Source organism: Vicugna pacos, chromosome 15 (assembly GCF_048564905.1).
Source record: "Vicugna pacos chromosome 15, VicPac4, whole genome shotgun sequence".
In the NCBI taxonomy this organism is placed as follows: domain Eukaryota; kingdom Metazoa; phylum Chordata; class Mammalia; order Artiodactyla; family Camelidae; genus Vicugna; species Vicugna pacos.
This window is the reverse complement of record NC_133001.1, coordinates 37,886,883-37,912,663: the sequence shown is the minus strand read 5'-3', so window position 1 is coordinate 37,912,663 and position 25,781 is coordinate 37,886,883. Positions and strand designations below refer to the sequence as shown.

General features: G+C 38.0%; 1 protein-coding gene across 1 annotated transcript in view; it reads left to right on the top strand.

Annotated features, from left to right (window-relative positions):
* Positions 1-25,781, top strand: part of RASGRP3 (RAS guanyl releasing protein 3) — a 96,051-nt gene that overhangs the window by 42,912 nt on the left and 27,358 nt on the right. The window contains exons 3-11 of the mRNA XM_072937934.1: positions 3,746-3,867; positions 15,289-15,426; positions 18,295-18,486; positions 19,505-19,607; positions 21,433-21,495; positions 22,053-22,184; positions 23,430-23,577; positions 25,004-25,177; positions 25,570-25,686. Coding sequence (XP_072794035.1) covers positions 18,417-18,486; positions 19,505-19,607; positions 21,433-21,495; positions 22,053-22,184; positions 23,430-23,577; positions 25,004-25,177; positions 25,570-25,686 — 807 coding nt within the window. The 5' untranslated portion in view covers positions 3,746-3,867; positions 15,289-15,426; positions 18,295-18,416. The remainder of the gene's footprint in view (positions 1-3,745; positions 3,868-15,288; positions 15,427-18,294; positions 18,487-19,504; positions 19,608-21,432; positions 21,496-22,052; positions 22,185-23,429; positions 23,578-25,003; positions 25,178-25,569; positions 25,687-25,781) is intronic.

Below are 25,781 nucleotides of genomic sequence, written 5' to 3'. Positions count from 1 at the left end.
TAACCAAGAAAATATGTGGGGCTCCATGTGATAAGAGTAAATGACGAGACAGGGTTCTGGATCCAAGCGTCAGAGCCAGAGAGCCAGCTGTTTGTGCCAAGACGACTTTTGAGGTCAATCTCACCTTCACCACACATTTTTATTCATCTCAAAGGTACCCAGAACTGCTTCTGATGCCCAGCCCCCATCAACCAGGAATATCAGCTTCTTACTAAACCCTCCACTGTCATTTTAGACCCCTGAATACAAAAATTATTTTGACAAAGGGAGATGATTAGGTTGAAATAGTTTTTGCAAAGTTCAAGAGTCAAATTCCCTTGAAACCAGACTGATGAGCAGAAATCCCATGACTGACAACATATAGCTGCTGATTCAATTCTCCATACCTAAATAGCAAAACAACTGCTTCATATCAGAAAACTCACTTTCTTAAGCAGATGCATTAGTTCAAAATCAGCCTCTGACACATGCACTTTTTACTTCCCAGGGACCCCACCATGAGTCCGGAGTCTATGGAAGCACTACTGTGATGGCATATTTTTCTTTCTCTGATTAACTCACTGTTTAAACTTGTGCAAATTATGTTTTCTTTTTGGCCCCGAGGCTCTCCTTTATAAAGTGAGGTAGTTAACCTGAAAAATAAAAGGTCCCCTTGAAAAGAGGAAAAATATGTCTCTGTCTCTCCTGTACCGCAATCTATTTCTCTAATAGAACCAGAGGTTTTCTTGGAGTAGACAAAAAAAGCTCTATCAGAAGCCTTGAATGAGCAAGATGACAAAATCAGGTGTTTGGAGGTTAATCCTTGCAGCTGCACTGACCAGTAAATAACACTCCCCTGGTTGCTGGTTTCTATTTTTAGAGTCATAAACAACAACAAAGGAAGAATACCAACTCAACGTATATAGTCACTAATTATCCAAGTGACTCATTATCTAAGTGCTGGAAATTATCCACAGGAGATTATCCTGAGAAGTCCACAGTGATGAGTACCTGTGCATTACTTGAATCTGACATGAAGGAATGAGCCATTACTAGTTTAAGTCAACAAATCCAAAGCAGCAGAGAGAGGAAGTGGGAGAGAGTGAAACTGGATACTTACTGTAGTGTGGGGAATCTGAAAATGTATTTGCCTCTAAGCATAAGTAGGTAGGTACTTTTTGTGTAGCTATCCCAGTGTACAGTCTAGTTGCCTTTAATCTTTCCAGAATCTACAAAGTTAGGTGTTTAGAGGGCATTTGGCACCAAGTCCCATGCTCTTTGGGAATCATTAGTTAACATCCATTTTGTGATTAGGACAATGTTTCTGTAAAAGAAGAACACAGGTATCTGAGGAAGTTGCAAAACTTGGAGGTAATCTAGAAATTTACTCATATTATAAATGGATACAAATAATTTATTGACCAAGCTTGACAAATGCTATAGAAATCCACATCTTACTTTCTTGCTTGAGCAAGACTTAGTCTTGCAATTTGAGCCTACATTTGAATGGAAATATTCCAGGAGGCATAGTAGCTGTCTTGTGATTCTTCCTTGTCCAATTCACAAATAGAAACATTCTAAAGAGCCCTCCTTAGCATCTTGATGTCAGCTGGCATCCTGGGGAGCCTGAGAAGGGGCTTGCAAAGGCAAACGTTTGTAAGGCCAAGAAAATACCAGAATGAGTGCAGTGGATTTAGGGATAAGACAAATTCTCTCTGCCTAGGACAAGTGATATTTCGCTTTCTTCTTAAATGTGCTACAGAAGAAAAGGCACAGAGTTGGGTGATAAATGGCCCTGACACTTGGCCTCAGTTTAGGGAGACAATAGAGGGTAGTGGAGATTTGGGGAACTGGGAGGTGGTTGCCACTCAGCTCCAGCCAGGTGATGCCTCATGGGGATGCAGCCCTAAAACCAGCAGATCTGATTTTTCCACAAAAATCTAGAAAACTGGATTTTTTTAAGGTGAAAATCTGGATTTGTACATTTTTGCAAGTAATTCAGAATTTCTACAACTTTGTGATGGCCAGTCCTGTGTGAACCTAACCAAAAAAATGTCTATGAGCTAGATCTCTGTTTAGGAGGTCACTATTTTATAACCTGTAGGTGCTGGGTGACGAAGAACTTGTTAACTTATATCATCTTCACTTTGGAGGAAAAAACTGAGACTTGTGGTTTATTATTTGTGTGTCTCTAGACTTTCAAATAAAGGGGAAAATGCAAAAAGAGAAGGGCATTTAAGAACAATATTTATAATGTGTATATAGCCACTATACCTTCCTATTTAATTGCTGTCACGTCAGAGCCAGAGTTCTTGGGTTATTACAGGAAGCACGATTTTGTGTTAGGACCCACAAGTACATCTGTGTGAGATATTGCTGATGCCAAGTATGGCATCTGTTCAGTCATCTTGGTGTGAATATGGGTCTCTGTAAAAAAACTCACTGGAAAGACTCAGGTTGTTCCACATTATAATAAAGATATGGAGATTTGGATACACCTAGATGATGCAAGGAATTTCCAGTCTTTTTAAAACAGATGTTTGGCACTCTGTGGACAACACATTGTCAAATTGAAAACTCCGTATCCGAAAGCAACATTAGATTTTAGGAAAGAAACTGGAATACCTGAGAAACAAAAACAATTTTACTATTTGAGATCACTCATATGTGGAATTAAAAAGAAAAAAAAAGACAAATGAACATAAATACAAAAACAGAAACAGAGTCATAGACATAGAATACAAACTTGTGGTTGCCAGGGGGGAGTGGGGTGGGAAGGGACAGACTGGGAGTTCGAAATTTGTAGATACTGACAGGTATATATAGAATAGATAAACAAGAATATACTGTATAGCAGAGGGAAATATATACAATATCTTGTGGTAGCTCACTGTGAAAAAGAATGTGACAATGAATATATGTACGTTCATGTATAACTGAAAAATTGTGCTGTACACTGGAAATTGACACAGCATTGCACACTGACTATAACTCAATAAAATAAAATTTAAAAAATAATAATAAAGTGCAATAACTAACTTAAAAAAAAAACACTTTTACAAAATCTGGGCTCCCTTCACATTGTTTAAGATACATGAAGGTAATACATTTTGGGTCTTGAGCACTCCTTGATTTTTCAGTGTAGATACGGCTTCAGGTAGTCCAGTATTTTCCCACAGTCATCGATGTTTTTATGGTGGGTTTTTGCCTTTATCTCCCGAACCAAGTATTACTACATTATTATGTAGTAGTAAGTTAGTGAGAGGTTTAAACATTTTCATTTGCATTTTTCTGTTTTAAAAATGCTATAAATAATTTGTGTTGCACTTAGTAGTGAGGAAGTATCTTTTTACCTAAATCCGTGGTGAATGCTTTCAGGTTTTTTTATGATTAATAGTTAAAGAGTATCTAAACAAATAAATAAATACATGTCCATTTTCCTGGACTAGGAACTAGAAGCAAGTGTTTAAAAGAAGTCACTGAAGATGAGATATTGTGGTGAGATAAAGATTGGCAAGGGTATAAAACTGTGCGAATATGCAGATTTGTGAAATCCCCGCAAATTACCACAGAAGCCGATGAGGTTCTCGTTCTAATTTTAGTGCCCAGCTTGGTTTCACTTACTATTTCAACTCTTCAACATTCTTCTGTGACAAGTGGATCCATCAGCAAAACTTTTGGTGGAAGTGTTTTTGTGCAATATGTACTCTCAAGAATTGTTTTTGAAGTATTAGTAACCTGACACGCATTTATTTCCATTTCACAGAAGAATGAATGCAGTGTGAAGACTTGGATCCCATCCATGACTCATTGGTACACACAAGATACTGCTGGCATTTCTGTATGGATCTACTGAAATCTCCTGGCCTCTAACCTCTCTGGGGGCATGTACGTGTCTTTGTATCCCCTTAAGTACTTATTGTATATGCTTGATAAATCTCTCTTTAAAAAATAGATTGTAACTGATCAGTAAAAATATAATTGAACAGATAGGTTTGCATATCTAGAGAAGTTAGGTCTATCCTCCAAAAATAATGAATATTAGAATAGGGAAGTTGATAACAGAATCTTCATTTAAAAATTTTTTGAGACTAAGACACAGTTGGTAGAAATGGTATTTAAACTAGTTCTCAATTCATAACTCAAATTTCCAGCCTATGCTGCCTTTCTCCTTTTTTTCCTTCTCTTCCTTTTCTCTTTTTCCTTTTCTTCCTTCCTTCTTCCCTCCCTCCCTTCCTCCCCCACCTTCCTTACTTTCCCCCCAAGTCTTTTGCAAAATAGATATATGTGACTTCTGAGTTTGAGAGAGATGACATAAATAGGAATCATTATATCCCTTGGGTAGAAGGCACTTTTTGTCACTTGCCAGGAAAACAATGATAGTAGCTAACATTTACTGCGAATATTCTGTGTGTGGGTTAATACACACTTTACCTATATTCACTCATTCAGTTCTCATAACAACCCTCCAACAGAGATACTGTTATTATCCTGCCATACAGATAAAGACACAGAGATATAGGAAGATTAAATAATTTGCTCAAGGCCACACAGCTAGAAAGTGTAAGAGTCAAATTTGATCCCAATGGTCTGGCTCTGAAGTCCAGGCCCTTAACCATTAAGTTATATACTCAGAACTCATTCAAGGAGTAAACCGTGTGAAGCCTACACAGACCCACAGGAAAGGACTACATTGGATTATGCCACATGGACCATCACAGAGGCTTTCAGTTCTGATGCTTAGAACATGGTAGCCCCCTCTCTATGTTTGTTGGGTGAATGAATAAACATGTAGGTACTTTAATTCATTTTAAGACAGCACCATTCTGTTAGCATTCCTGTGTTTCCATATCTGTCTGCTTTTTTTCAGCATCGGTCTCTCTGCATGCAGTGTTCTTTTCTCTGCTCAGTGCAGCCTCACTCATGCTGCAAGGCACAGCTCAATTCTGTGAGTCAGAGCTTGTTTTTACTTCTCGTTCATAACGCCCTGTATCGTAATTTCTGTTGATGTGTGCTGCCTCTTTAGACCCTGAGGCCTCTGAGATCACAGTCTGTGCCTGTTACGTACTTGTACCTCTGCCATGGTGTTAATCACAGTGTCTGGCACAGAAACAAGTATTGAATAGACAAGAAAATGACTGGAAGAAGTATTTGGTATACTTTTATTCTCTCTAACATAAATCTGTACTACTAAAAATCTAGAAATGGGTCTTGAAATTCCATTACAAGCATGTTAATATAAAGGAAATAAATTTATTAAATAATCAAAAGAAAAAAGTTCGAGACAAGAATAAGATTAGAGAGGAAAGTTGGAGAAGAAATAAATTTAAAGTTTGAAGACCATGTTGGAAGAATAAGACGGCAGAGAAAGATAACCATATAAAGATATCAGACATACTTCTGTTTTGGGAGCTAGAAAGACAAAAGACAGGGTCTAGTTCTTAAGAAACTACTGGGGAGACAGAACTATTCAGTAACATAAATCACACAAAGCCTAAAGGAAGTCAGTACACTGAGTGCCAAAGTCTGCCTGGAAGAGCTGGGAGGGAGGAGGAGATTTCAAGTAGGCATTTGAGAAGTGAGTATGTGATTGCCAAGCAGACATACTGTGGGGAGGAGAGACATTCTAAAAAAAGAAACAATATAGGCAAATCATGTCTTAGTCGGTTCAGACTGCTTTAACAATAGTGCCATAAACTGGGTGGCTTAAACAACAAACCACCCTCATGAGTTAATTATCTTCCAAAGACCCCCCCCCCATTGGGGATTAGGGTTTCAACATAGGAATTTGAGGGGACTCAAACATTCAGTCCATATCACATGGGCACTATGAAAAAGAAGTTCATTTTACAGTAATAGAACATGCTTTGGGTAAAGCAGAGGTGAGTAAAGAGGAGTGAGGGTGTGGGTGGGCAGAATCAGGGCCATTCATTAAAGGCTTTGCATGCCAAGCAAGGACTTTAGATTGAGCCAATTGGGAATGGTGGAAGGACTTTAAATAAAGGGGTTATGTGATCAATCTGATAATTTGGGAAGACTGATTTGGCACTAATGGAGAGGAGAGATAAACAAGAAGTGAGAGCCAGTCTAGAAGCCTGACAAGTAAGCATCGCAGTGGCCCAGGGGAAAGTAATGACAGCTTGAACCCAGGAGTGGCAATGGAGAGGGAAAGAAGCGAAGGTATATGCTCACACACCTCACATTCAATCAGGAGGTAGATGATCAGACTCGGACATGGAGGGATGATGAAGGAAGGTGCTAGGAAATCTAGGGTGAGTCCCAAGTTTCTGGCATGGAATATTTGGAGGCAGTTTGAGCCATAAATCGAGGAAGAAAATATAGGAGATATAGTAGTTTAGGAAAGTGAAGACAACATATTTTTTAATTAATTAAAAAATCAATAGAGCTATAACTCGTATACCATTAGAATCTACTTTTTTTAAGAGTAGAGGTCAGTGATTTTTAGTGTATTCACAAGGTTGTGCAATTACCACAGTCAAATTCCAGACCATCTTCATTACCCTCAAAAAGAAACCCTGAACTCTTTGCAGTCACTCCCTAGTCCTCCTTTCCCTCAGCCCCTGGCAACTGCTAGTTTACTATCTGTCTCTACCTATTGGATTTACCTATTCCAGACATTTCATATAAGTGGAATTTACAATATATAGCCTTTTTTGTGTCTGGCTTCTTTTACTTAATGATTAGGTTTATCCTTATTATAGCATGTATCAATGTCTTTTCTTTTTATGGCTAAATAATATTCCACTGTATAGATACACCTCATTTTGTTTTTCCATTCACCAGTTCACGGACATCTGGGTTGTTTCCACTTTTGAACTATTCTGAATAATACTGAAATGAGTATTTGTGTACAAGTGTTTTGTGGACACTAAGTTTTCAGTTCTCTTGGGTGTATACGCAGGAGTGAATTTGCTTGACCATCTGGTAACTCTATGTTTATGTCTTTGAGGAACTACCAAACTGTTTTCCAAAGTGGCTGTCTCATTTTACATTTCCACTAGCAATGTATGCTAGTAAGATATGAAAACTTACTCAAAAGTTAAGTAAAACCTGCCCAAAGTCATTCATTAGTAAGGAGCAGAGCTAGGGTGTGATCTCAAGCCTGCCTCTCTTCAGAGCCCACTCTGCCCTCTACTATGCACCACACTGGTGTCACCAACACAGAGGTGGTGGGTGAAGCTGTGGTTGTGGATGAGCTTACACTGAGCATTTGAAGCAAAAGAAAAAGGCCAGGTATGGAGACCTGCAAACTTGTATGTCAGACTGGGAATGTGTGACCAGAGGCATAGGAGGAAAATCAGGGAAGAGAAGGTGCTAGGAACACCATCCGAGGGGAGAATTTTAGGGAGGGTGGGGTCAAGGGGTAGCATGTGGCATAACTTCTGCCAGAACATGGTTACCTCTACTGGAGTAGTTTTGGAGAGGTGTGGGGGTGGGAAGTGGAGGGAGAACTGATTTGGGTGGTCTGAAGAGGGGATAAAATCGAGCCAGCAAATTTTATTTGACCGTGAAGGTTGGAGAGACAGGCAAGATGGCCAAAAGACGGCTAGTGTTTGCTGTTTGTTTTTGTTTGGGGCCAGAAATGACACCTCATGTTTACCTAAACTGCTAACACTTTAGTTCCAATTCATCAATTCCTCTGTTCTTTTATAACTGTACCAACAAAATTCTTATTCCCATTCCTTTGCCTCCTCTAACTTCGTAACAGTGACTTTGTGAGAAGTTATCTTTCTCTCCCTTTTTCTTCCTCTCCTCCTCTGTCTCTCTCAATCTAAAAATACCCATCAGTTTCATGTTTCTAGGAGTTACACAATTTCTGAAGGCTAGTTTGGCATATAAGGAACGAGTGGTATCAACTGCTAAACTTCTTGAGAATTCCAAAAGTTATTTGTAGCATTTTTGACAGATCCCCACCAACCTCCTTGTCCTCCATGTGTAAATCTACTAGCAATCCATTTATAATATTGTTCCAGTGGGGAAATATATTCCTATATAAGGACTTTTCAAATATAATTTGGAACATTTCGTAATTTTAGGACTTCTTTTTTTCTCATGTTTTATGCTCTTAAAACCTTCGCAAATGAATTTTTTTGTTGTTCTGATAAGAATGGCAGAGTAATATTATTTTTCTCATGTTAAGGATGATGAAAGTGAACCTTAGAGAAGTTAAGTGGGACTGAAGATACTTCTGAAATGTTCTAGTTACTTATGTTTTCTCTTTTGTTGTTATGTACTGTGATTTCAGGAGTAAGGCGAAATTAGCTAAGGTCTTACATAGGACCAAGCGAAACGTCACCACTTCTTGAGATTTGTTTTCCGTTTAGAGAAAGGAAGAAACGTTTGCTGTAGGAGAAAAATCTGAAATAAAAGAGAATGAGAGAGTCAGTAAGGAGAGTCTTCTAATTATGGGCTTCATTCAAGCTGTGTGAATTTAATTGAGAATACAGAAATAATTAAAAATACATTTTGGGGAGGTTACTATATTTTACTTTTAATTGGCTCCAATAAAAAGTGTAGCTCCAAACCCCTGGTTCAGAAGTAATTTCAAACTGAGACTTTACTATCCCATAAAAGAATGCTATAAACATACTACACTTTCACCTGAAAAAGAGAAATTCATATTACATCTTCAAGTAGATCTGTATCTGTGTATACAAAAATTAGCATCAAAATGGTTTAAGGGACTCAGTTTTTAAAGCTTATCAATGTCAGTGGTGAAATTGGGGAAAATAAAATAAATAATAAGAATGATGATGCTAAAGCATTGTACAGTCCCTATCTTTTTGTAGTACATTTATTTACTTATGCCTTTTTTTAATTCCAAAACTGTTCAGAACTCAGTGCATACCTACCTGACCCCAATCATTTCACTCTCACCAGCTCTTATTCTAAATATTGTCTTATGTGTGTTCTTATTCTTTTTTATGTGATGATGAGTTTTGATAGCAGGTTGGGGATATCTGTCCCTTGTGCAGTTCTGAAATCATGCTCAGGTATTTCCAGCCACTTTGCCGTCTGACACCACTGAATTTAGCTGGTATTCTGTTTTAGTTTTGTGATAATAAAACTTAATACTCTTGGGTATATCCTCCTTCTGGAAGCCTTCCTAGATCTCTTAGGTTGAATTTGGTCCAGTTCCTACGCTCCTACATCTTGGGCATGCATTTCTGACACTGGACTTAACAGGCTTATTATTTTATAATAACTGGTTTGTACTCTGCTTCCACACAGGGATGTGAGTCCCTGTGAATAGCTCTTTACATCTTCAGCCTGTAACACAGTGCTTAACATTTAATGGGTATTCAATAATCATTGGCTTTTTTGCTCAACCAAACAGTGCCTTTCTCTGAGAGGATGGGGATACTTTTGAAGGCAATCTTTCGTTATATTAGTGCTTCTTGCTGCATTCTTGTATAGCAACTTAGAACGCAGGCTTTGAAATCCTATTCCAGAACCTTCGTAGACAGGCAGCTTCACCCCCAGCTCGAAGTGGTGGTAGGTGAGAGACAGATTTTGTCCTCTAGGCTGTATCCTCTGTTCATGTTCTCTTGCTTCTTAGAGGTTTTCTGTGTAGTGTCTTCATTCCCATGGAGCCTCCTTTGTGTAGGCTCTATCCCCTAAGATTGTCTTCTGGCTTCAGAGTCTTACTTAACCCATGCCAGTTATTGAAAATGTCCTCCCCATGGTGGGTACACAGGCATGAGTGTGTTAGTGCTTGTAGCAAGTACTAAGTGGAAGTCAATAACCAGCTCAGAGCTCACCTCACAAGGTGTCCTTGCATTTTTTGGTAACAATTAAATAGCAAAGTTTAGCTGTGTTTTATTCATTACTGGATTTCTGGAGTGGGGCCTGACCTTCCAGAGCTCATTGGGTAAAGCACTCAGCACAATGACTGGCGCAGGAGCGCTCAAAAAGATGACTTCCTCCTCCTCTTCTTCCTCTTCCTAATTCTCCTCCTTCTCTTGTATCATCATCATCACTATCATCATCAAACTCACTCTGAAATAAATGAACAATCAAAGGGTGAGGAAATGTGACCTTATTTCAAGGGATTTGGAACCAGGTCCTTCCAAGTATTAGTGCCACAGACAGAATAGTTATGAATATAATATTGGCATCTTCAAGAGAAGAAAATATTGATATTTAAAACAAAACTATTTTCCTGAAGTTTAAAATTTTAATTAAATTTAATGAGTTAAACATTTCCTAGTTCTGGGCCTTATTTTGGGGATATTATTTACAATTTGAACACTGGAGTTGCCATAGTAGGTCATAACCTTTCTGTGTAGTTGAATGTGTCCATCTAGAAACCTTCTGATTGCAAATGTCTTATGTAAGTAAGTTCTATTCTGTGTTCAGCCCCAGCCAAATGCTAGGAAAACACCTCCTTTGTTGGACTTTAGAATTTCATTTTCTTTATTACTAGAGCTTCTTCAAAACTCATTTCTCATTCAATTCTTGTCAGGTAGCCATAAATATGTTTGGTTGTCAATACTAAATGCTGTTAACCAAGAAAAAATAAATAAAATGCAGTTTTATCTTGTTACCTAATTGTTACTGAAAAATGCAACAAGGCCTTGTGAGATGAGCTCTGAGCTGGTTATTGACTTGTTGTTCAGTGTTTGGTACCAGTGAGTCCCTGAATTGTCAAGCTTGCTGTAATAATAATGGTTATTCATTTTTCAGACAATAGGGCCAGTGATAGAATGCTTAGAAGCTAAGCACAGGGAATAGTAAACATTTGTTCCAGACAATACCTAGAAATTTATCTAATAGGAAAGATATAACAACAGCTAACATGTGTCTGGGTAGTGGAAAAATACATAAATTTTTGGAGTCAGATGGACCTAGCTTTGCAACATAACTAGTAATATGATATGGATAAGAAGTTTAACCTCTCCAGGTCTCAATTTCTTCCTCTATGAAATGGGGAGAATAATACTTAGCTTTCAGGGTTATAAGATTTAAACATAATATAGATAATTTCCCCAACAATATGTCTATCACATATGCCAACAATTATTTCTAGAGGCTATTATTATTTTGTTTTCTAAAATTCAGAACAATGTTGATTATTAACGCTCCATTAGTAAAAGAGCTTTTTTTTGTAGGAAAAAATAAACAAACAATAACAAATACAAATTTAAAGCCCAGGAAAACCTCATTGTGAGATTAAATAAACCCATCTAAGCCAGGAATGAAAAAAAAAATTACCTTTAGAACTGAGAAATACAGTATTATCCATGGCTATTCCCTCTAATCAGTCTTAAATAAACTTCAGGGATATTGCTCCACTATCCATAAATGTGGGATACTTTCTTCTATGGGTCATTATCACAGTCCGTTTGAGGTGTCTTAACTTTGCTATAAGCATTGGACTCATTTTCTAAGTTCATACTATCCCAGTTGGTTTGTGATAGAATCAATTTTGACAGTACTGGCAATGAGACTATGACGGAGGACTCTGGCAAATGTAACTAATTGGAGAAGATAAGTTCAAAGAACTGAGAGGTGATATTGAAGGAAATGAGAAGGAAAATTAAAAATCAAACAAGACCAACACAGAAATAACTAAAGAATGCCAAATGTGAATAGTGAACTGAGAAAAAAAAGCAATATATCTTGTGATTTGTGAACTTTTTAAAAATAATTAAAAAATGAGGGCATTGGAGATTGTGCATAGTGGGTCAGAGCTACAGAAATCCTGGCTAGGAGGGTAGAGAACATGGGAATAGTGGCTGAGGCTGAAGTTGCCGGAAAGAAATATCCCAGAGCAAGTCAAAAGGGTGGGAGGTAAATTATTTCTTTATTATAATTTCACTTCCAATCATGTCTGTCTTTCTTTTCTCCATTTCAAGCAAAGCTAAGTGAAATTGGAGCAGGGATCCATGCCATCATGAGGAAACCACCAAGCCAATGCCAGCCATGCTTTAGCTCTGAGGTTCATAATTATGAAAACTTATGTGACTAGACTATAACAGCAGAAACTCAGAATTGCCTGCTCCAGACAAAAGAAAGTTACCATATAACTTGTTCCAGAAAAGTTACCTTAAATAATTTTAGAAACATGACACAAGTGAGTGATCTCACCCAAGGAACAAGGAACACTAAACTTTCTCTCAAAACAAATCAGCCTTCTACTCTGGATGGAAATAATCCCAATGCTTCTGGTTTCTTTCTTCTGCTCTACACAGTATATTTTGTATATTTTCTCCTCTTGATAAACCTCAGACATGTCTCCATGAGACCTTCCAGGGAATGACCTTGTCTCCTTCTTAGAGTAAATAGAAGTCACCACACAGGAACTTCCTTGACTTCCTGTTATCAAAAGGACATATACTCCTGTATCTGTACCCATTTTTTCCCCCTTTCCTGCTGTTACATTGAAAGAGGTGAGCCTCTGCTTTATCAAAGTAAATCTCTCCACTGTGCATAGTCCATCATTCTTGTCTTTCCAGAGCCTTTGCTATGTAAATTCTCTTTTCGTGCCCCTTAAATTTCACCTTCCACTAATTCTTAGCACTTAAACGTGATTGGGCAACTCAGGAGTCTGTAACAGATATCCAGAAACTAACTCAACATTCTCCTTAAGATATCTCAGGAATCCCTAACTCAAAATGTCCAAAAGTGAGTTCATCATTTGCCCCTCCTACTTCCTACTCCTTCCCTCTTCCTTCAATTTCCCAATCTCAGGGGGAATGGCTCCGTAACTCAACCAAATATCTAGCTGGAAATCTGGAAATTATCCTTGGTTTCTCCTTTCTGCTCATTCCCCAAAGTCATCTGACCAGCAAATCTTGCTGAATCTATCCTCAAAAAATATTCTGTAACCAACCACTTTTCTCCATCTCCATTGCCACTCATTGGTTCAGATAGCTATTTTCTCTTGCCTGGATGGTTATAATTGGCTACCAACTGACTTCCCCATCATTAGTGTAGGTCTTTACTAATCTTTTCTCCATACTACAGCTGGAGGGATCTTTTAAAAGTCCACATTTGATCATGCCACTCCCTTACTCACCGTTAAAACAATGGTTTCTTATTGCCCTTTCTAATAAAGTCCCTACTCCTTAATATAGCTTGCAGGACTGTTCACGAGCTACTCCTAACGACTTTTTAGTGTCATCTCTTTCCCCATTCAGTACTTCAGTCATTCTAAATGTCTTTTAACTTCTCTTAATTGCCATCTTCCCACACATTCTTTGCCTAGCTAAAACTCCTCTGGCTCCTAGACTATATTAGTGCCCTGCTACCTTCATAGGATAGTATACTGTAATTATTTGTTTAATTCTTTGCTAGAGTATAAGAGCAAGAACTGTGTCTGCCTTGCTCACCAGTTTATCCTGTCTGCTTGCCTCCAGCCTCCTCTACCAGCCATTCTAGTACCTTGCGTGGTATCTGGCATCTAATAGATGCTCAGTAATTATTTGTCAAAAAATTAATTATCTTTCATAGTTGTATTATTTCTCTTACTGAACTCAATAATCTCCTGTGGAGTCTCAGAGAATATAATCACAGCACTTTTAAAATCTCATGTCTGTGGTGAAGAAGAAAGATTAATTAAGCTTGAATGTTGCCAGAACAACAAATGCTATGGCGCATCCATTGTTAATCCTTAAGGCTTCAAGGTTTGTAATAATTACCACTCATCTTAACAGAGGATTTAGGCATCTGGAGAAACATCCTTGTCTCCATATGAAGATCAAATGAGTGCAGGGACACACATATGGTTATTTATATATATGCCATTAGGAGGGAAGAGTCAAAGAGTTTTTGTCTGTTTTTTTCTTACAATAGAGGTAATGCTGTAGACAAGACTATCTTAAGAAGTTCTAATATGGCCAATATCAGTTCACAAATATTTCTTGAATACTTACTAGATATAATATTTCACCTTATAAATTCTGTAATCCTAGAGCCAGGGGGAACCTTTACTGTTATTTTGGCGTATTTCCTAGACACTGTCTGGGAATTTAGTCTACAGCATCTCTGACAGGCATTACTTTACTTTGGCTTGAGCACTTTCAGGAATGGGATTCCACTGCCGGTGAGGCCACCTGTCCCACTGCTAGATGCCCTAGTGTCACAGTATACTTTTCTCCTATTTCCTTCTCCCTTCTCTAAACAAACATCTCTCTTCCTGTCACATCTAAACGTTGATCTTCTACTTCACCTTATGTCCTCAACTTAAAAGCCTGTAAATACTGGGAGGGAACAGGAAGTGTGGACAAAGGGAGACACGTCTTCCCGGCGTGTTTTGCAGGAGAGACGGTGGGTACATTTTATGTTACCTCACCAGCTCCTTAAACAATCTAGTAAAGTAAGCAGTGTTAATGGCATTTTCCTTAGAGTAGTAATGGGGTTTTACTCAAAGTAGTAAAACTTTCCCCATTTGTCTATCTAATGTTGAAATCCAATTTGTAAAAACTCTAAAGGTTCTGAGTTAAGAGCCTGGATGCTAATTAAGATCTGTTCATGTACAGTTACATGGAATTGGCTCCTTTTCCCTATTGCCAAAATTGAGAGCAGAGTTCTTACTGTCTTAGACAACTTCACAAGGATTTTTTGAAGACAGAGTCTCTGCCAGTCATGCTAATGAAAGTCTTTTTGCTGCATGAACACATCATGGCCTTTGGAAATCACACCCAACAGAACTCTATTGCCTTTTTGAAGTGAGACCTTCTCTCTTAGGAATAATTCAAGCCCTAGGGGAATTTCAGCTTATTGTGTCCTTATCAGACTTGTGAGAAAATGTTTATGCTGAGGAGCAATAATTTTCACTGCAGCCAGAGAGTATCTATCAACACAAAAGCAAGTCCTAAGCATCAGGAGACTAAACAACCTGGGCTAAAATAACATTGACCTTCACGTTGAGACAGTTGGGAGTGATTTAGGGTCAGAGTTTGATGATCACCACAACAAACTCTTTTAGAGATTTACTAACATTCCGAAGTCAGTGTTTGGAAATTCTTAATGAGAAATTCACTGATAGAATATTTGGGCTACAATAGTATTTTACACTATGTGTATAAATTTTGGTTTTGTCACATTTGTAGGTTTTTCACAGATCAAATTTTTTTTAATGATTTGATTTTTAAAATAGCATGACACCAAATAACTGTTTTGAATGTATTCTCTTTTTGATTAACTTTGTGAGTAACATTTAGACAAAAATCTCAAAAAACACTTATAACTCAAGGTTTTTGGAAATGCTTGAACACAATGTGGATTATTTGGCGTTTCTATTATTTAACTCTGTCTGGGGATTTCTTTCTGTTTTTTAATCAGGTTCTCCAAAGGACTTATTCGAGTTGGGTAAACCAGTTCAGCAGACTGCATCTCCGATGCTTTTTCCAATGATGATAACTGCCCTTAAAATTCTTTCAGACCTGGATATCTATCTATGTGAGACCAATAAGTATTTTGGTAAGTATGTCTTAACTATTATAGATTACTGTATGTAAGAAATACACCAAAATAATAATGCCAGAAAAACTAAAAGTAACATGACATTATGTTAACAAGAGTTCTTTGTATGATGAAATTATAGGTAACTTTTTTTTCTTTCCTATTTCATTATTGTCTTACTTAAATGATAAATGTATATTGCCTTTACAATAAGGAAGATTTACTTTTGAAAAAGCAGTTGTAGGCACAGTAATATCCACACATATGAAATGAGATCTCAGGTACATGTGCAGGTGACAGAATACTAAGCAGGGACACAGACACATCTACTAATTGCAGAAACAGACTGTAACCAGATAGCCTGGCCCACCTGGCTCTCACGTACTGGCTTCTTTGCAGATCACAAATATAACTCCAAACATGGTGACAGGTCTTTGGTACCAGATTATTTATAATCCCTTGTGGAAAGTCGACATCTTCCCCAGATGAGTTGAATAGTTTTGGTTTTAACCTAAAAACTAGTTTAGTTAATCTAGGGTGTTTGGTTCTAAGTAATACATTTAATATTCAGTGACAAGAGTTAACAAGATAAAAAATGTCTGTTTAGGCATGAAGGTAATCAAACTTGTCAGTTGTCCAGTGCTGACTTGTAATTGGTTTGACAGAATTTACATTAGGGAAATGAGAGAAATGCTGCCCCAAAATGTCCTGGAAGAGGTACCAAGTTCTTCTTATGACTAGAGTATATGCAGATCCTATCACATCTAGAAAGCTGGCAGAAAGTCTAGAAAACTTCTGTCCCAGCGATGTTTACTGAAAGCTGATTTAAATTAGTAAAACAAACTAAAAAACCACCTCTTAAAATTTATAGTATATATTCATACTAATAAATATACATATTCAAAGAAAAACTTCTTACAGTTTGTATTTTATTCACTTCTTTATCCATCCATCCACTCATTCATTAATTTAGCAAATGCTTTCTCAAATATCTTCTATATAAGAGGCAAAATCTTAGGAGTTGGGGAGTACACCAGAGAACTAACAGAAAAATCCATGTGTTCATGGGGCTTACGTTTATAGTGCTAGAGAGATTAAAAAACAAATAGACAAGTAAAATATATAGTGTGTCAGATGGGGATAAGTGTTAGGAGGAAAAATAAATTCAGAAAGTGAGGTAGGCCATGCCAGTTGGGAGGTGGGTGTGGAGAGTGAGGTGCTGTTGTTTTAAATTAGGGTGGTCGGGAAAGGCCTTACCAATAAGGTAACTTGGTTAAGTGATGTAAGTGTTGGTTCCAGACAACTTCAATATTCCTCTCTTTTACAAAACTTTTGAGCAACAGAAGTGGGACAGCACTGATCCAGTGTATCTGTTATTTTTATTGCATATGTGAAATAATCATTCTTTTCATGCTTTAAGAGTTTTGTATCTTCAGCACATGAATATTGCTCTTACACAGCAATAATACACAGTAAGCATGTTTTCACTAGAGTTATATAGCTGGTGAACAGACTCATTCAGATGCCAGTCTTTTAGTGGTACCATTAAACTAACACAGCCACACATGTGAACATTAGGTGTTTTTCTATTCATTCATATGTTAACCTTCTCAAGTTGACTATGAGCTCATTGAAGGCAGGGATGAGACAATGCTATGTTCACCTTGGCAGCCTTAATGCCTCACCTAGTGCCTAGCAATTGTCAGGTGCTCCATGATTACTAGCTGAATAAATAAACTTTGAGAGTAAAATAGACGTTGACTTTAGGTTCAAGAGATTCCCAATGGCCCACATATACCTACTGAACTGCCTAAAATGGGTAACTGACTTATATCATGATGATTTCTCAATTTCTCTAAGCCTTATACGGAGCTGGCATTAAGGACTTACTCTGTAAAATAAAATGATGGTGTGTTTTCAACAGGGTTACTTTCTGTGTAAACAACTCTGAGAGGTTGTTTCTAATTCCATTTTCCCCGTGACAGTGCTATGAGATGAGACAGCTGTCATGCTCACGTTTTTCTTTTACCTCTGTGACAGATTCTCTGGTTCATGTCCTCTTTCTGAGATGGTGTGGAGTGATACTCTTCACACTAGATTAGGGGGCAAAATTATGACAGCTTATGTTAGCCACACTTGGGAGAGCGATAAAAGGGAAAGAGGGAAACAAAAAACTTTATTTTATAATGGAGTCCTGATTCTAGTTCTTAATAGTTAATGTGGTTTTGGACCAGTTGCTGAATGTCTGTGAATTCCATGACCTTGTCTACAAACTGGGAATAATATTTACTCCCTCGCACTATTGTCAAGAAGGTCAAGTTGGATAATATATATATAGCATTTGTTATGGTGCCTGGCACAAAAGGTGGGTGTTTAATCGATTATTATTAATATTTTTACCACTACTACTAATAATATTACTATTAGAGAAGTTAGGTAAATAAGATTTTTTTCACCAGTTGTTGAACACTTATATGATCACTGAAGATAATGCTCATAAATATACTTGCACTTTAAAGTTTATCTCCCTTTATGTATTTGTAATAATATTAACCCAAGTAATGTTTATAATAATGTACTCTTGAATGTCTTTATCACTTAAGTATATGAAGAGAGTGTAAGATGTTGTATCAAAAAAAAATTCAGCTGCAAAATGGGATGGTATTTAATAGGGAATGTCTCCATGTTCTCAGAGCACCAGATATGCGAAGGAACAGCTTAGCAGGCGTTCTGCCATCATGGTGGTCGATGCAATCCCTGCCCCTCTGATACTTTTCTCGCAGAAATGTAAAGTCAGTGGAAGTCATTATCTTTTCAGGTAGGAAAGTGATGCTTTAATTGTTGGCAGAACTCTAGTCTGATAACCTTTTCCTCCTCTTTCTTTAGAGACTTGAGACTCCAGGACAAAGCCCACCACTAGGCACAAACATCACCAGCTTGCATGATTATGGAGATGGTCTGTCTGATGTTGAAAATGTCCCTAGTTTTTTGACAACGGCTAAACAACCATGGGGTCAAGTGGACTTGGGAAAGCGGCAACATTAGATGAACTGCTGAGCACTTGCATTGAGATGTTTGGTACGTGCCTTTTCTCCCTTTCGTACATGTTGATACTATTACTTTCCCCTTGTTCAGATGCAAGTGTTGCTGTGGAACAGAATTCAGTCTCCATACTTTGGTATTTAGGGCCTTACTGATTGACCCCAATCTGTCTCCCCATTAGCACTGCCTCTGCAATTCCTTCCCTGTAGTGCCCATAGCTAATACCCCAGCTATACTGTTCACTTGATGTTCCCAGAGCACTTCCTGCATCTTTCTACCTTCGTGTCTTGATCATTCTCCTTCACTGCAACTCTGCTTCAGGCTCATTTCAGAGGCCACCTCAGATGTCCATACCACCGTTCCCAGTCTCCCCTGTCAGGAGTGCTGATTGCGTCCTCCACCACCCGATAGCCCTTTGACTTTCTCATGGTGCGTGGTATATGCCACCATGATCATTTCTTGGTCTTTTGGCTTAGATATCTATAAGTAGCACCATCTCCTGCATTCTCTATGTGTGTGTATGTCCTGTATCTCCTACTAGGCAATAGACTGTACAGCTATATGCTTTTTCATGTTGTTTATGTATCTACCTCAGCATTTTGGATTATTCCTTGCACAAATAGAGTCACAAAGAAGTTGCTTGTTGAACTGTTGTTATAAGAAGAGTTAAACCAGATAGAGTAGGGTTGCCGGATAAAATACAGGATGATCAGTTAAATCTGAATTGCAGATAAACTACATATCTAGTATAAGTATGTCCTGAGTAACGCATTGGACACACTTATGCTAAAAAAGTTATTTGTGGTTTATTTAATTCAAATTTAACTAAGTGTCCTGTATTTTTATTTGTGAAATTTGGCAACCCTAAACCAGACGAAGGGTGAGACCTACCCACTTAATTTGCAAGGAAATACCAGAAAAAGTAGGAGGAAAATGATAATTGAGTCCAACAAGAAATTTTTGACACTAACATTTCTCTACTGCTATTAGAAAAAGAGAAAAGTAGTACATACTGTTGTCTCCTCACCCCTTAATTTATTTTATTTTTTAACAGATGACAATGGAGAGCTGAATAATAGTTATTTGCCAAGAATAGTTCTACTGATGCACCGATGGTATTTATCTTCCACTGAACTGGCGGAAAAACTTCTCTGCATATATCTTTTCAACTACTGTGTAATTTTTACAATCATAAATCAAGTTCTGTATTTAGATAGAGTGTCTAACCAAAGCCAGTAAATTAAGATGAATAAACATTCTTCAGTCAGTTATCCAGCTGTTTTGTGAATATATACAGATGTCTAGACAAAACAGCTGGATGATTGACCAGATAGTTGACTATCCATCTGGATGTTTTGGCTCCACTTGAAAATAATTACTAGATATAAAATGAAACAGGAGCTGTAGGCTGAATGTTTCTAGCTTGTCTTAAACATTTCTGTTGTTAGTACAATGAAAGAGTATTTAAGACTAATTTGAGAGCTAATTTGTTCCTTTCAAGAAGGAAAAATGGTGGACCTAGAGGATACATTTTAGACATATGGAAATGACAGCCAAAATACTATGATCTGGCTCAGGCATAAACACCACTTAAATTTTCATATCTTCCCTTGCTGGCAAGACACAAGGAACATTCCAGCAGATTTATTATAATTTGTCAATAAGTATTCATTTTAAATTTTCTTCTGACATAAAAGCAAAAAAAACCCCCACATAATTAGAAACCCATTTATAATAAGGGCTTTTAGCAGTCCACCACTTTTGTACATGGTACAGTCCTAAAAGGTAGTTAAAAGCCAGATGACTGAAAATGGCTACAAAATAGTCTAACACTTATAAGGAGGTTTTATTCCCTGAGATCTAATGTTTATTATATAATCACTAATGTTGGTTCCTACAGTCTCTGCCTGCTTCACGCCCAGGGGTCCTACAGGTGAGTAAGAAGCCTTGCCGGGCAGAGTGTGCCTAAGAGAGAGGGGGTCCATCAAGTGTCATTAGGGCCAGCAGGGCTCCTACCTGCTCAATTCATGCTTCCGCCACTTTCTACTTCCCTCCATCATTCCCCCAACCTCAGGGCAGAAGAGGATGTGAGAGAGGATAAGGGGACATTCACCCTGAACAGAGGTCCCACGAAGTGAGTAGGGTCCCCAGTGATCCAAGAGTTCCACGGGTCCCAGTGTTGAAGGGAAGTGCATAGGGAAAGACAGAGGGAATTGACTCAGTCTGGCCCCATCCTTCCTCAGGATTCAAACAATGTCCAAAAAATGTGCCCACAAACAGCATTCTCATCATTAGCAACATCCACTGTTACATGAAACGCAAACAAAATGAGACATTTAGGCAGAGCCCAATATCTGAAAGTACAGATTGTACGAAAGTTGAAACTGCCTGTGAATTAACATTTCTTCAGATTTTCTGCCCTTTGGATTCCTTGCTCACTGCATATCCACAGTGTCCTGGCATATATAGCAGGAGCTCAATAAATATTAGTTAAAAAGGGTATGAACAAATAGACTTGAGACTAAATCACAACCCCATCTGTGTATTGACATACCTGAAAAAAACATTTTCAAATACTAAAGAAATTAGAGTACTTATATAAAGCATTCATCCTATATTACAAAATCTTTTTGGCTAAAATGGTGCCTCTGTGTACTATCAAATCTAAATTATCTATAGTTGGTAATATATTTGTAATGACAGTTGACAGTCATTACTTGGTAAGTGCTCAGGAAGGTGAAACTCATTTTTTAAATGGCATCTCTTCCAGACCAAAAAAATACATCCCAGAGCAATAATACATCGTTCTAATTATTCAGTGCTGATGGCATCATAACCCACTTCTCTCCCTATTTGAAAATCCACATAACCCTAATATTCCTACTATGGCCTTCTTATTAGAACTTCATCTAAATAGATCAAACAGCTGCAGGTCTGTTCAAAGGAAACAAAGTACAAGCATTTTTTCTTTAACTAATGTACGTATCGAAATGCCAGTGGAGAAAGCTGTGATGAATTTCGATTAAAGATCTGCTACTTCATAAGGTAAATACTTAGAAGTTTAATTGTCTTGTAGTTTCTGATTCTGGAATTGTTGACAGTTTCCTTTTCCCCAAACAACAGACTTAGTCTGACAATAGAATTGACTCAAATTCCCCTTTTATTGATTTTGTTTAGGTTGGCCCTCCTCTGTTCCTTTGGGGTAGAATTTAGCTTTCTTTTTGACTAGAAATCAAGCAGTGATCAATGTGATTAGAGAATGAAGCCAACGTTCAGAAAGAGTACATTCTTTTTTTTTTTTTTGTCTACTCCCTCACCATACACATTCCCACCTACTTGCCATGAGTTGAGAGAAAAATTTTCTCTCAGCTGTGGTTCTAAAGAGAGAGTCAGAAAGAGTGGCTCAGAGTGGGAGAGGTGGACTTGGGTCCTTGATTGAAGGAGAGACGAGTGAGATTCAATGTGATTGGTGAGGGATCAAAGATCGCTAACTTGGGTTGTGGGTCCCGGATGTGTTGTTAAATGTAATCTGTAAAAACAACAGTTTCCATAGAAGTCTACTTAAAATCTTCCGATTGTCAAAAATACTTGGTGCCTTTCAGGTACTGGATTCTGAAGTTTCCTGCAGAGTTTAATTTGGACCTCGGTTTGATCCGTATAACTGAGGAGTTCCGGGAAGTAGCTAGTCAACTGGGATATGAGAAACACGTCAGCCTCATTGACATATCCAGCATGTAAGAGTGGTGTAAGCTTCTTTCAAACAAGATGAGTCCACTGTTTTGGGGAGGGAGTAGTGATGACCCCACTTGACCTCCATGCACACCATTTCAGAATCAAGGTGTGCTTCTTTGAGGAAAGGCTTGCTGCAATGAGCACAGCCCCACTGGACATAGTTCATCTCTCCAAGCTTCAGTTTCTTTATTTGCAAAGTGGGGATGGTACTTTTCTCATGGGGTTATTATAAGCATCCAATAAATACAAAAGATTATGTCTGAAAGCATTTGGAACATGATAGATGCTCAGTACCTAGTTACTAAATCTAGCTAATGTCTCATACCTTTGCCACTCATAGTGTGTTCTGTGGATCAGCAGTGTTGGCATCACCTGGGGGCTCAATAAAAATGCAGACTCTCATGCTCCACCTTACACTGCTGAATGGAACTATAGTTTAATAAGATCCCCAGGTGATTCATATGCTCATTCAAGTCTGAGATGCTCTATACTGTGGTGCTTCTGAGGTCAGCCTGAGGCTGTACAAATGTTGACCATTAATTGTATCATGAACTGATTAGCTCAGTTGTTAGGAACTTAGTGCTCATTAGGCTAGCATTTTATATCAACAAGTTAACTTTGCAGACAAAACTATTTTAGGTCCCTAAGTATGGTTATCCATATTACAAATATATGCTCTTGTGTCCTAGAGATTCACACCCTAGTCTGTTTTCCTAGAAAACTTCTTCAAGAGTGATCAATGGTGAGCAATCCAGGAATCATTAGGGATACTGTTTAAAATACAGATTATTCGGATTATTCATTCCTAGTAAATCAGAATCTCTGGTAGCGAGGTCCAGGCCTTTGTCTTTATACAAGCTTTTCAGATAGTCTATATGTTGCTGAAGCATGAGAACCAGCTTTTGGTGATCTCCATGTACCTTAAATCACCATTTATATATTGATAAACTCCCTAATGTATATCCCTAGCCCTAACCTCGGCCTTCTGATCCAAACCTTTCACAAGAAAGGCCAAGTAAGAGATTCTGGATGGATCAGTGCAAACCCACCCTATCTGGAAAGACACTTGAAGTTTATGTTCTATTGGCAATGGGTCAGTGGTTTTCTCTTCAAATATGGAGGGCAGGGCATGTATTCTGCACAAGCCCCTGGGAGCAGGCCACAAGTTACAGAGTCAGTAGGTTAATAACTTCCATTGAGTGAAATGGGCTTTCAGCACATTGACCAGACTCACTCTTCTTTTATAGTCCTTCCTATGATTGGATGAGAAGAGTCACACAGAGGAAAAAAGTATCCAAGAAGGGAAAAGCCTGTCTGCTGTTTGACCATCTGGAGCCCATTGAATTGGCTGAGCACCTCACTTTTCTGGAGCATAAATCTTTTAGAAGGATCTCAGTAAGTAACTGGACATTTTTTCCTCCAAGGATAACAACCACCATGCCAACTTTCCCAAGAGCTGAGTTTTCATTCTCTGAAGTGTTGGCAGCCTCTGTCACCGTGCTCCACTGGAAAAGCGCCCTTACTTCACAGGAACAATCCCTTTTAACCAAAGATAAATATTATCCTGTCTTTATTTTATGGCTCAGGAGCTATATTTCTGTCGCTATTTTCAATGTCTCCTTTCATAGGATTAAAGCATGGTTTTCTAAATACTCAGCAGAGATTGAACCATTCAAAGTTTTTATTTAGCTCCATTGACTGCTCCCAAGTGAACATGTTTGGCTGGGCCCTTTATTTGGGGGGAATAAATATTTATTTAGGTTGGGATTTTTATAAATGCCTAATTATGGGTATAGGTTGAAAATAGGAATCGTAGGCTTTCAGAAGGAGAATCTCAGCATCAGGTTGTTTCTTTCCCAGGGATGGAGATCCTAGATTAAATTTTTCTTTTTAACTCTGCCTTGATAGCATTCCTTCTCTTCATCCCTTTTCTTCCTCCTGACTATGATCTCTTCCTAGCCACCTATTCACTATTCATTGGCTGTATTATTTCCACAATAGTTCACAATCAGCCTTTGTCTTTGTCTCACCAAGCTCTGGGGAAGTCACTCTTTCTTTTCCAAAATGCCAAAGAAGAACATGAGGTTAGAAGTACGGATTTCTGAAAGATATTCTTTTCACTAAATAATCCTACTTGGAGAGGACCTTATCTTTCTCCATAGACAGGCCATGAGAGGGAACCCCCTGCACCATTTGTTTATAAGATAGGAAGCTCCTATGTATCTGATGACACCCATGCTGACTTCCCAAAAATGTGTCTGTTTTGCTAAACAGTGGCCTTAATCCAATTACTATTTTTTCTCTTTTTTTCTTGAAAAAACTTTGTAAACTTATTCTGACTTGAAATTACGATATTTGTATTCATTTCCTCCTCTTACTTGTATCTCAAAGTTGCCTGACCATTGGAATCACCAGCAGTTGGTGAAAAATGGAGATTCTTAGGTTGTCCCTCAGGAACAGTGAACCTGTAGGTCTGACATGTTCCCTGAAACCAGTATTTAGCAAATGCCCCAGGTGGATCTTATGACTCAGCAAATTTTGGACTCACTGGAATATGACTCTGAGTCTTGTCTCTTCCTTCTCCCAGCAACACTGTGGTGTATAATAAATATGTGTCTGTATAGGAGAGTGAAAATCAGCAGAATAACATGTTAATGGCACAGAAATAGTTAACCTTGTAAGATGCCATTATAAACATGAAATGAAAGAAATCATTATGTTGTCCGGAAACAGTTATCTCACCTCTTCCATGCAACATTCTAATTTCTGATTTTGCAAAGACTCCATTATAATTCAGAGTCTCCGAATCTTCCTTTCCTAGTTCACCGATTACCAAAGCTATGTCATCCATGGCTGCCTGGAGAACAATCCAACCTTGGAGCGGTCTATTGCTTTATTTAATGGAATCTCTAAGTGGGTCCAGTTGATGGTTCTCAGCAAACCAACCCCTCAGCAAAGAGCACAAGTCATCACAAAGTTTATCAATGTTGCCAAGGTATGTATGTCTGTTAATTAGACTGGGGTTCTCAAAGGATTCTAGATATTCATTCACTCTGTTGAGAAGAGTCATTGAGGAAATTTGGGGTTCACAAGATAAAAGCCAATTAAACTACCCATTAAGTGTCTAATGAATAAATCATACTTCTCTCATGCAAGAAGATTGCTTTTAATTGGCCATACTTTAGAAGCATTTAATGTAGCTATTTTTCTGTGAAATGATTGATACATTTTTCTAGTAGATTTCATTTGTCCTTCATTTTGAATTGATATTATTTTTCCTACATCTTGGTTATTAAAATTGTACATGACTTCATCTGTAACTTGAAAAGATCAGAATAATTCAAAAATTGTTACAAAGTATTGAAGTTAACATTTTTTTAATTGCAGAAGCTCCTTCAGCTCAAAAATTTTAACACCCTGATGGCAGTGGTGGGAGGCCTTAGTCATAGTTCCATTTCCCGGCTCAAAGAGACCCATTCTCATCTTTCTTCAGAAGTTTCAAAGGTACAGTGAATCAGATCCTAATCCTAAGTGAAAAATTCATTTGTAAATTATTTAGGGATAAGATGCTCCTAACAAATGTCACTCAGAAGGGGAAA